This window comes from Semicossyphus pulcher, unplaced genomic scaffold, assembly GCF_022749685.1.
Source record: "Semicossyphus pulcher isolate SPU_LCO1_2020_fin unplaced genomic scaffold, fSemPul1.0.p SCAF_19, whole genome shotgun sequence".
NCBI lineage: Eukaryota > Metazoa > Chordata > Actinopteri > Labriformes > Labridae > Semicossyphus > Semicossyphus pulcher.
Genome location: NW_027211692.1, coordinates 6,581,298 through 6,594,503, shown reverse-complemented (window position 1 = coordinate 6,594,503; position 13,206 = coordinate 6,581,298). Strand labels below are relative to the sequence as shown.

The following is a 13,206-nucleotide window of genomic DNA, read 5'->3' as shown; positions in this document are numbered from 1 at the left end:
GGAGTGCCTACACATTACAAAAAACCTTATAACAGTTGTCTGAACGCGTCTTACTTTAAAGCCCTTATAATTTTAGTAAATGATTACACTTCATTTTCTTATTATGTATAATGGAAAGAACACAAATATGGCTGTATATTTAAGGTTATTTTGTTGACACGACATGGCCTGCTGCATCCTCCTCAGCCTTTTTCCTTTGTTTGGTTTGCTGTAATCTCTATTTACAGATTCTACGTAGAAATGTAGAATCTTCTACATAGAAATGTAGAATCTGTAGCCGGGATCGTGGCTTTCCGGGTGTTCTGTTTGAAATACGCTTGTAGACCGAGTAATATTGACCAATCACGTATCAGCAGGCTGCGACGTATGCAGGAAAAACAGTCCGTGAGGAGAGCAAAAGCAGGCGGAATGTAATCCGCCGTAATGACATCCCAGCTCCCATCAGTGCCATCTGATGATGATTTAGCTTCTTATTAATCTCTATAAACAGACATGTGCACGCTAACAGCTAACAATCTGTTCTAGATCTAAAATTTAACTTGAGATGAATTCCCTTGACGCGGTGTCACGTAGGCCGTTCAGCATTCAGATTTCCCGACTTCCTTGAATGCATCAGATCGATCCGACCTCCGTTCAACAAACAAGCATTTTAAAAGTAGTTTTCTTCTCCTCCTGAGGACAGACCTGACAAAGCTTCATTTTGACTTTTTACTAATCTGCATCATGATGTTGAAATTTCGGCAAAGGTAAGACCCGTTAATAACAAGTAAATCACAAGTAAACGTTTTCTCTTTTTGTAACAATGCAGCACGCGGAAAAGGAAGTCTTGACGGTAAGTTGATTATCGCTTACCGCCCGGCATGTTCACCGGTGTGCCCAGAGGCTGTATCGTCTCAGACTATAGCCGATGGGACCCTAGACATCATACAACATTTCCACTCATCCACACACTTGCGACATGACTGATTACTCTCATATTGACAAATCACAGTAGTAGCTTTATCTGTGTGTGGACGCTTTTTGTTACCGTCCCTGAGCCAGACGGTAACAGGCAATACCTATACAATATATCAGGATTGTAAAATGATACCACAAAAACTAAACCTCATGCCTTTAAGTAATTTGTGTTGTACATACAAATAAAACTACTTCTGTCAACCTCATTTATTTTAGAAGCAGATTCAAATTCACCTTGAATCTCAGCCAGACAGTATGTCAAATACGGTCACATTTATACACGTAAATTATTTTCAAATATTTTTGGCAAAAAAAAACAGGAATCCTCAATTACACGGTGAAGCTTAAAAGTTTGGAGAGGAAAGTCAAATGTAATGTATTTATTCTCACCAGGTATTAAAAGACACAATATACTCTTGAGAACTCAATAATTAATCACTGAAATAGCGTTGAGTTGACAACATTATAATTAATTGTCTAACACTAAATTGTGTGGCCTATTTGCCAGCATGTAGAGAGAGTAGGAAGTTGAACATCCGCAGTGTATAAATATTCCATTTAATTAAACTTGAGGCCTCTTGTGGTGTGCATTCCTTGGTGGAGAGAACAAGAAATAATGGAGCTGCTGTCTCCCATGTGAGAAAAAAACAGGCAGAGCTTGTTTCAACTCAGTGTGAAGTTTTGTAAAAGCGTGCCTCACATTTCGCTCTTGACGTCCTGTCGGATTCTCGGTGTTACTCCTCTTTTACTTGTGGTGGAATAACTTGTCTCCACTTGGCTCGGTCACTCTCTCTACAAGGACTAATAGACACTTTATCACATGTGACACATCCACCGGTGCACAAGACATTATACCTGCTACATTTTTAAAGAGGTCACGGAGGTTATAAAGCCAACTGCATTCTGTGTCGGAGATAATTCCAGGGCTAATCCAGTATAACCCTCTCTGGAGAAGCTCAACCTTGATTCAACCTTCCTTCCTTACCAACTATCTATAAACCCATTACTTTTCATCTAAATGATTCAGGAGAAAATAACTTAAACGCCACGCTTTGCATGACAAATAGGATATTCTGCTTAGATGGGTGACTTCACTAAACATCAAGGGGAGTAACATATTTGCAAAGTTTCCCCAGCAATAAAAAGATGTCATGAATAATTTCATATAAGAGCAGATTTGTAAAAAAGAAGGGAGTCTCTTAAAAAGTGTGTGTAGAAAAAAAGGTTGAGTTTCCAATCGTGACTTTGATTCCTACATCTGATTGCTTGTCAAAGCACTCGGTTTTTAAAGGTGCTATATAAATAAAGTGATTACTATTCTTTTGTATTACATTTGGTGCACACCAAGGCTCAATTCTGGGGCCAGTTTCTTTCTCATTACATTATACTTTACAGTCAAACAGATGTTTAATTCTATCACTATGTTAGCGATAATGAGCTCAGTAAATTGAGTTAGTAGGTATGCATTACCTGTTCAGCTAGTGTCCTGGACTATCTCAGGAAGTACAACCAACATTTATGCTTGTATAGAAGGTTGAAGCAAGTTTTAATAAGCGACCAGGGGCACTTTAACTACAACATTCTAATTTTGGTCCAGTGATGTTTTTCTCCAACCGAGGAATCCTGGGAACATGAAATAGCTCCACTAGTCCACAGAGTCAAACATGCTTCTATATCTTCTTGACTTATAATTGTCATGTTTCTATCAAGGGTCTAAGGACTGTTATATGCTATATAGATTGAAAAGCTTCAGAATAGATGAGACAGATCAGTTTAACACCCAGCAAGGAATCTCGCTATAGGACTAAGTGAAGGAGCCGTGTTACAGCCATTTTGGCAACTATTCATTTTTTTTTTTAAAACTGGTGTCAAATTTTATTGATAACTTTTATGGCTTTGTCAAGGCCTTGCCCTCAGCTTTGTCTCTGACCTTTTGGACCCTCATGAGTCAGAGTGCAGTTTCACCACCACAGGCAGGGCTCTTGGCAGTTTCTAAGTCTAGGCTCAAGATGAAAGATGACTGGATTTCACTGTCAGGACACCTGGGCTGAGAAATGTCGTGCCAGACAGCCTCTGACTGCTAAATCAGTACCGTCCTATAAAATCACCACTAAACTCCTACCTGAACAGAGAGGCCTCAAATTCATATCCAGGTTGTTTTCATTGGTTGTCTGGCTGGCACTTAACTATCTTATGTTTGCAGTAAAAATGGTAATTGCATCAGCTACAACATTCAAACTGATTATTCATTGTTCTAGCAACATCAACCTCGAGTGTGAACACTCTACAGAGTTACACAATATAAATGTGGGGGTAGAGTTGGTCGACATCTGTATATCGCCACTCTGACAATAGCAGATATGTCAAGGGAAATAATTGATGATTAATGCTTTAATTTAGATTTTCTTTGTGAATTTTATGACCAAATAAAAGTTATTGAAGAGAGACACGAAAGCGAGCAGGGGGAACAGTGGAAACTTAACATGAGGAGACAAATTCAGATCTGTGAGGCCAGCGTTTAAACGGCTACCAAGCAATGCTCAGTTGTCCACTTATAACCACTATGCACACAAATTTAATGGCATTTTTATCTTTTATATCCCCATATTACTGCAAAAGTATTCTGCGGTTGTAATGAAATTCTGGTGGATCTGTTCAATCAAACTGGCCGCTGCGATAAAACTATTACTGCCAGAGAACAGTGTAAGTATTCTCCTGGACTAAAGAGCTAATGTTTCCTTAAGATCAAATGCTTTACAACTGTACAATTACTGCAGTTTTCATGTTTCAGTTTCAGAATGTTCTTCTAAATTAAATGTTTTTACTAAATAAGACTAGTACTGGAATTCTGTTGCCATTATACATCACCAGCTCACCTGAAGCTAAGGTTATGATAAGGTTAAGATATAACACTTGCTATGAACTTGCCAGGTCAGGCATACTGTAGATGTACTTTGCTCTACATCCCTCTTCTGCCTTTGAACTCAACAATTACTCACCGACATGAAATAAAAGAAAGACCCCCTGAGGCCCACACTTTGATTCAGTTTCGTTAATAGGGCATCGTCAGACAGGTGTGTTACCTCAGAGTGAGCAGCTTTATGTTTGAGTCTAAAATATTTACCGTGATTAGTTTGATCCTCTGTTCCTAAAATACACACCATAAAGGTGATACATTGTATGTATAAGGATGGACTGTGAACACTCAAGTGTAATCAAAAGTTTTCAGCTCCAGGCCTGCAGCAGCTCAGAAAGAATAACGCCTGAGAGTGTCTGTCTCAGGCTGTCCAGATAATGGCTGCCTGTCACATGATTCTCCACAGTAGTATTGATATTATCACCTAGCATACCATTTGTGTGGTCTTCCTGCCAAAACTAACAACACTGCTCCCTCGAAAGGAGTGAAGCAGATTAGATTAATGCCGAGCCTTCTGTGCGAGACAAAAACACTGAATCTAGTTTACGCAAAACGTTCAAGAAATCCATTAAACTCAGCAGTCTCTACTAATTCACTTAATGTGTGATTTTAGTCTGTATGGGATCTTGTTGTTAATGTTAATGTGCAAATAACTCCAATAATGAATGTAAGAATCGTACGTTTGACTAACTTTTCAAAACAACAGCGTCTGCTTGTAATTGCAGCTGTGCTTGTGGCTTATCTGCTGGTTCCAAACAGATAGCAGAACTGTGAATTTCTCAGCACATTAATATTCCATACTGTACTTTACTGTGCACCAACGCTCTCTTTGAAGCATATCATGTAAACAACATGTTCCATTCACTGCAGTCCAAAGAGGACCACTCCTGAAAATTGGGGCTGGATGTTGCCACTACGCAGAATACTAATGCATGCAAACCCCGTCTGTGGTTAGTGTCTGTCGCAGTATCTGAATAGTCTTGAGATTGCAATAGCTTTGTTATTGGCTGGTGCTAATTGCTTATTTATGTGGGGCATATAGAAAACTTGGAAATTATGTAAAAATGATGAACTCTGAGTTTATCGTACCCTTTAATCAAACCAAAACTGCAGATTAAAACATTAAAAAGTTCAGTATGTTAACTTTATCCAAGCATATAGACACATTACAGGTAGAGTATCAGAGGTGATGCAAACAACATGATTAATCTCACCTCACGTGTAGTTTGCATAATAACTGAATATAATATGCCCGCTGACATATTCATTTACTGCCTTAAAGTGAAGGTGTTGATAAAGGAAGTGGTTGAAGTGAATGGTTATTAGAGCAGATAAGACTTTTATGAATTGGCCCGTGAAGTAACCTCATCATATCTGATTGTTTTCACCTACAACGACCTTTTCTGAACAGTCTTCAGAGGAAAACATGGGCACAAACATATTTCATGTAATTCATTTCTTTAATGACTCAAAGGTCATTTCTGTCACCAAAAACAATCATTTACGTTGACAGTGTAATTTCAGCCCTGCGGGTCAACGTCACAGTTGTTCTTATGTTTATGGCAACCCTGCTGATCCGAGGCACTCAATAAGCCGGGCCTTTTTAAAAGCTATCAGCCCGGCTGATTGCAGAGATTTAAGCAACTATTTAAGGGCAGCAGCTAATTAGCACTAAATCTGATCCACTAACTGAAGCTAATCTGTAAATTACCTGTCTAAAATGATCCATGTTTAAAAAACTGTACAACAAGAGTGCTTTGAACACAGTCAGCTTCAGATAATGTCACTAACTTCACATCAACAGGCAACTTTTGAAATCTTAGTATGCAGGCCTTCCAATATGCAATTCATCCAGTCATAGAAAATCCATATGTAATTATGGTAAAAGCAAAGGCTGTGATTACTTCTGCCCAGATTAGTAATGTACTCCCTGTCACTCTCGTCTGCACGCCATCCGCATCTGGCAATCAAGTACAAATGCACTGAGGCTGGAGGAGACAATACATGTGGAGGTCACTCATGAACTAAAGTGGATTCAGACGCAACCCAGCTGCAGTTTCTGTCTCCAGGGCTGTTTCAACACCAGGGGCATGGGGTTCTGGGTGGTGTTTGCAAAATCAAATATGAATCTTTCTTGCATTTTATGTGTTTGTGCGGAACTTTATCGAGACTGTATGCATCCTTTATAGGATCCTTTAGCAGATCAGACAGGCACGATGCACGAGGTGAGACAACCCACCACACCACACGACATCTGTGTATCAGATGTGTATTGTATTCATAGTGGGCACTGATAGTGTGATCTTAAATGATGCAGTCAGGTTATTGAGCTGTTACAGAGCCAGATGAAGCCTGTTAGAAAGGAAATAACCAAGACGGAGTGAGCTGTCTGTCAGCTTTACCCTCCATCAAAAAGGACATTTGGTGCCTGTTACGGAGTAGCACCTGAGCAAAAGTGAACCTCCCTCGACTCAGAGGTGGTACTGAGCGCTGTCCTCCCCTGTGATTTGCCACAGTGGGGGAGGGAGGGGGGGGAGGTTCTGGCAATAAATATCCCAGCTGGGGGAAACTCTTAGCAGTGTTTTTTTCTGCTGTGCAGAGGAAGGAAAAACGGAAGAGGAAAGTGGCAATACATCAGCTTCAGAAAGTGGGTCAGAAATACTGTACTGTCTGTCTCCAGGTGAAACAGGAAATTACACCTTCAACTGGTGTTACTTACAAAACAGTACATGTGATGTGCCTTTAAATAAACTGTGTGATTATGTCGTGTGGTGTTTCTAAGCAGAGATAAAAACTAGCAGTAGGAATACAAAGTCTACATCGTGACAAACAAATGGAAACTCAGCACGACTGCTCACAGCTTTCATTTATGGGAAATAGAGGAACAGACTGTGATGACTGAATAGGCCAGGTTACCAAACGCTCTTCAAATATCACTTTCAAAGACTTTCTGTGAGATATAAGCATTCATCCTCCGTCTCCATAAAGCCCGCTGAATAATGTGGTCAGAAATATTTTGCTCTTTTAGACGTTCAATAAAACCTTATCGCAGTGAGAATCCTGGCTCATCCCTCTTTAAATGAAACATAACCCCTACCAGAAACACTTTATTTGAAATGCTGTTAAATTCACATTCAACCTGCCTGAATATGCCCTTCAGAACGGTGACATAACAGAAATATAAAACCAACCTTATTATTCCAGCTTTATGTTTTACATCTGCCCATTTGCTCACCTTTAAATGTTGCTTTGCGACTTGTAGCTTAAAGTTTGGGATGGCCTGGGATGGGAATGTTTTCTCATGAAGCGGTTTACCCTGAATTTACTCTCTTTCCCCAGAGTGTACACTTTCATAAATACTTCTGCTTTCTCTGCAGTGGTCCAAACATACACTCAGCCGAGTCCTCAGAGAGCAAATAAAGCTTCCCGTGAGGTCCTGGTGAAGAAATCAACAGGTATGATTTCCCATGGCCAAGCTGATTATCATCCCCTCTATGTTGTACATTCTGTTCAACAATTACTCTACAAATTGCTAAACAGTTATTAGCATGCAATAAAAAAGCTGACAAAACCCATTAATCAATATTCAAGACTGATACATGTGGTTATATTCATTATCTTCATTGTTATTAATAAAAGTTATTAAGTGTAATTAGTGTGCTAAAAGTGCTGTTGAAAAAGGCTTTGCAATGTTGAACTAGATTCCAGAGGTACGGATGCTGAATGTGTAACTTCTGTTAATTAAAAACTAGGCCCCTAATTACTTCTGTAATTAGAAAACACTGCGTTTTCAAAACGGGGGAAGGGGGAGGAAAAACTCTCGATGTTCATTCACGAATATTAACAGCATTCATCAGAGGGGTTGGTGGAAATCATGTCGAAAACATGGGGAACAAAACAAAACGGAAAAAAACGCTTTCCTAAATACTGTTTAAGGACGTGATGTTAGCATGTTAGGAGGCCACATTTCATTTCACTGTACAACACTACATGTGTACCACTATTATTGGCATTGTAACCATAAGTATGTATTATCTGTTGTTGTTGTTGTTGATTTAAAAAGAAACTCATGTTGTAGTTGTTGCTCTCTTTGCCTGTCTCTATCTTGCAGCTCCCTCTATCCCATTTTCGGCCCATGGAGTCGAGGCAGACGGCCGTTCAACATGAGTCTGGTTCTGCTCGAGGTTTCTGCCTGTTAAAAGGACGTTTTTTCTGCCACTGTGACAAATGTTGCTATAAGTGCTGCTCATGGTGGATTCCTGTTGTCTCGGTTGTCTCTCTAAATCGGTGGTTCTCAAAGTGGGGGTCCTTGAACTATAACCTGGGTGTCCTCGAAATAATTATAATACATTTATAATACATTTTAAAATTGTGCTGTATCATTAAAACCCACATGTCTACAGATAAGGACCATTTGTGCCAATGAAACAAGCGTATTGTGTCCATTACTCCCGCCCACATTAGCTCTTGACCAATAGAAACTGACACGATTGTGACACATGACGTCAACTTGTCATGAATCACTCGACTCACTCAGGTTACAATGAGCCGTTCCTGCGGCTGTCTTACTGCTGTTCATTTTCTGAAAGCTTTTAAGATGAATAACTTGAAAAGTATAAATGCTGTCGAGTCCCCAAGCAATTTGAATGAAATGACCCTCTGTTTAAGTATATAGGTGGTATTAAAAATATTCTAAATGGAATGGTAAATGGACTGTACTTATATAGTGCTTTGCGACCACTCAAAGCTGCTTTTACACTACATGTCACATTCACCCATTCACATACACATTCATACACTGATGGCAGAGGCTGCTACGTAAAGTGCCCAACTGTCAATCAGTTACGACATTCATACTCATTGGCTATGCCAATTTGGGGTTTCTTGCCCAAGGACACTTCGACATGTAGCCTGAGGGAGCTGGGGATCGAACCTCCGACTTTCCAATTGAAAGACAACCGACTCTACCACTGAGCCACTGCCGCCCCAGTTCTTACTGAAATGTTTGTCTGTTTATCACTATGAAACAGGTCTGAAGTATTTAGGTTGATACGTTTTTTAATGCAAATAGTTCCAATGTCATCTAAGAATGCAAATAATATTAAGGATATGCTTAATCAGTGTTACGATTATTAGGGGGTCCTTGGAAAACATCCTCCCCTGTAAGGGGTCCCTGGCCCCAAACAGTTTGAGAACCCCTTCTCTAAATAAAAAAAGAGTACGGTCTAGACCTGCTCTTTTGGTAAAGTGTCTTGAGATAGCTTTGGTTATGATTTGGCGCTTTACAAATAAAATTTGATTGATTGACTGATTGACAGCACAGAAAGACAACAAGACTCTTTTAACTGATCAGTTGTAAAATAAAGTAGACAGAACAACAAGTAAATAAAGTTTTCACAGAATCCATCAGTAGCACTAACAGTGGCATCGATAACCTACAGACAGAGTCACTGACACGCTGATGCTATGATGCTACAATAGTACACAGCAGCGAGGAGCCATAACAGAGGATGTATATGAAAGAAGAGAAACCGTGTGTAAACCGTCAAATATTCAGCAGCAGGATTATTTGACTAAAAACCGTAGGAGGAATTTGTTGTTGAGCAGCAAGAGGTGAAAATACACTGTTAGTGCTGGATTTCTCTGTCAGTGCATAATGAATCTGAGAATGGCAATTTATTAGGCAACAGATCAGGTTCAATGGAAATGAAGTGAAAACCTACATCAACAAGTATCAGGACAGGCATTCACTACTGAGGGGCAGCGTAAACAAAGAGATGTGATTGTTTCTGTGACTAACAAATCCTCCATAAAGCAGGAAGTGTTTCACCTTCTGGAGATCTTACAAGTGATTTTCTTTGTATCCATCAGGGCGTCGTTATGTTTTACCTGCTTGTAAACAGAACCGCTATTCTTAAATGTTTACCCCCCTCTGCATTTCAGCTACTTAATGCTCTAAAGGTTTCCTTTTCCTTGACAGACTGATGTTTTTGTTGGGATATTATTTACCACTTTATTTATCAGTTGTGTATTCCACGTTTAGCTCTTTTCTTTCATTTGTTTGTTGTTTGTGTGTCTCTGTGTTTTGTGTACAAGCTGCTCCAAACAAATTTCCCCAAGTGGAGTTAATACAGTTCTATGTATTGGTTGTTAAAATAAAGAGTATAAGAAGCAGGCCTGTGATATCCAGTTAGAACAGAGAGTATTTCAGAGAAAATCTGGGTTAAGAAGCAAATGAGAAACACTCTACTCCCTCATCTACCGCTGAGGTGTCCTTGAACCAGGAACAACCCCCAGCTGCTCCACTGGAGCTGCACAGTGGCCAAATAGAGGGAAAGCAGGAGTGGGTGAGGCAGGCAGCTCCCTGGTGGGAACATGTGAATTTGTACATACGTGTAGCAGATTGTATGTGAGGAAGAGCCGACGTGTTCAGCAAACTCTCCTGGCAAAATAAAGGTTAAGAAAAAAGCTTTGCAGCCAGCGGTGTATGCTAATGCTTCCCGAGGCTCTGGGGGGAGATAAAAGGGCGATCCAAACATTGTTTATTGGGAACTGTGTGCAACATAAATCATGTAGCAAGAAAATGGAGGCAATAACTCACCTTTCGCTTTGCTTTTTGTCCCAGCCACTGATAGCATGAGGGGGCAAAGCAAGGAAACAGCAGGTTAGACAGGTAGGAAGGAGAACATTGATAGCAGGATGATTATTTTCTCTACCAATGGTGACACAAATATGAGATTACATGTGGTGAATGTGGACAAGTAAGTCGTATAGTTGTGTACAACATACCCTGTCATTACGTGACAATGCTAACGTCAACTCAACATTACAAAGAGACAAGAGACACATGAATACAAATATTACAGCTTTCAAACATGGACCAAAAACAAGCTTAGTGATGTCATTCATTCACAGCAGAAAATTGCACAAGAGTATTCATACACAACTTGATGCATATGACACAACACACCAATTACGGCTCTGTAGATTCTTTTACAATTTTAGTCTGATATGACCACATGACACTTCTTCCTGTGTGTCATAAAACTGAACCAGAAATGAACAAAGCTGTTTCTGTTTCAGACAAACAAATGTCATGAGAGTTCACATGTTGAATTCAAAGAATCTGGAAGATTTTTATTAAAATAAATGTCTGGTAAGTCACTATCTATCACTGCATAAGGTAACACAATGGTGATTGAGCCTATGGCCCACTGATGAAAGCCTTTGCATTTGCAGTATTACAGACTGGGGTGCCTGTAGCAACTTTAACGGAAAAAATCACAAGCGACACCCAGTTAGTGACGCGATTTCCATCAGCCAGCAGTGGTTGGTCTGCCAGAGAGGGTAGGCGGAGCTAAGCGGCTGCTTTTCTGGTCTTTGCAAGTGTTGCGAGTAAACAGTAATCTACTATGGTTGAACAAACAAAGAAAAGATGGATGACTACAGATACAACTTCAACAATCAATGAAAATCCAAAGAAAAAGAAACAACCGGAGCCAACCGTGAACGTCACACACGCAACACTGTCTGGATGTCTGGATTACCGTTTATCGCCACAGGTGCCGCCAAAGAGAACGAAACTGAGATCTTCGAGATTACAACTTTAATCTTCACTGAAGACATTAAATCGTCAGTGACAATCCAAAGAAAAAGAAACAAATTCGACGCTCAGATGAAGGCAAACAGTCTAAAAAGGAAAGTGACCGTCAGTGATGAAAATCAAGAGTTACAACCGTGACAAAGGAAGCCAACTGTAGACATCTGGTTATCAGGGATGTATGCACCCAAATTGGCTTTTTATCGCCATAAGGTGCCGCCAAATAGAACGAAACTGAGAAATTTTAACCACCTGTTTAAACATACTTAAGGTCCACGGTATTACTAAAACACTTTACTGCAGCATCTATTTGGGTAACACAACCTCAGCAACAGACTTCAAGGTTAAACAAGATAGAACTAAGTAAAACCATTCATGCAAATCAATAATCAAATGTTATACATTTATGGATACAATTCTGGCGTGGCTCTTTGCGGCTTGGAAGTAATTTCCAGCTCAACCTAGACTGCAGGTCCACACAGAAGAACCCTGTTAACACACTTTAACAGGATACCTTTCATTTGACAAAACCGGTGTTCAGACCTGTGTTCTCCAGACAAGCATGATAAATGAAACAAATGAAGTTGTACATAAAGAGCTTGAAATATTCTCACTGTGTGTGCGTCTCTATCTGCATGTTTGTTCTCTTTGTGATCACTGTCAGAGGTTATTATGTTACATCTGCTTATGTTTTGTGTCAATCTTATATTAACAGCTTGTAAAGTGATATTAAGCTAAAGGATGATGGGATACAGCAAATAATCCAACCCCCGAGTGCTATAAAACTGTTAATCACAACAACATTTGTAAACCTCTCTCCATACATACGGCTAATCTGTCTGACAAAGCCTGGGAAGAATTCTACTCAACAACTTTCAACTTTCACCCTCTGTGCAAATTACACACTAACTCTGAGTAACATGGCAGATGGTAAACAATTTCCTTTCATCATCAGTGGAGAGACAGGCGCTTTGTTTGTGGTTACATAAAGACGGTGCTTAGCTGCCTTTCAGGTACAGACACTTAGTTGGGTGTAATGAGGACAGAACATTGTTACCAAAGGCTTCAGACTGGAGGAGATTAACACTCGATTTGCCGGTAAGCCTCAGGTTTCTGAAAAGGACTCATTGCATAACCTGCTACATCAGCACTGAATGCTGATCAGAAGAAGAACTGGGTTGTCAACATGAGCAGAGCACCATGCAGCATAGAAAACTCAATAAGCCATGTCTGTGTTGAGATAGAAGAGATAAAGCAACGGCTTTATAATGTGCAAAACCAAAAGATCTGAGGTGCTCTGACAGAAGATTAGAGTATTGTCTTCTTCAAGATATTTCAAAGGATATATCAATTACTGACAATTGAGACTGTCCAAGCTAATAATAAGAAAGTATAGATAATCTTTGAAAGAGTCTTTTATGATATATGTTAAGTTTAGGCGACCTCAAGTGACGGGAGAAAAGGCAGAGGTCAGATAAGGTCGTATCAAGAGCAGTAAAGTCTGTCTGCGGCGGGCGATGGGAACAACAAACACAGCACTTTCCCCCAGTAGACCGTAGCTACAATCCTATGTCAAACCTAAACTTAACATTGATTTCTTTAAAGTTACAGGCACAAGGTTACTTACCTCACGTAGGAGTTCTAACCTCATAATTTAACTTAATTAACATGCTTATTTTAAAGAGCAGCTCCAGTCATGTGTATGACACATAAAACGCTCTGCTTGAAATAA

At 39.8% G+C, this 13,206-nt stretch overlaps 1 protein-coding gene across 3 annotated transcripts in view; it reads right to left on the bottom strand.

Moving 5' to 3' along the window:
- cadm2b (cell adhesion molecule 2b) overlaps nucleotides 1-13,206 on the bottom strand; it is a 140,757-nt gene that overhangs the window by 33,870 nt on the left and 93,681 nt on the right. For 2 of the 3 annotated variants that reach the window (XM_069668306.1, XM_069668307.1), the window contains exon 2: nucleotides 10,476-10,502. The exons of the other annotated variant lie outside the window; for it this stretch is intronic. In XM_069668306.1, coding sequence (XP_069524407.1) covers nucleotides 10,476-10,502 — 27 coding nt within the window. The remainder of the gene's footprint in view (nucleotides 1-10,475; nucleotides 10,503-13,206) is intronic. 3 annotated transcript variants of the gene reach the window in all.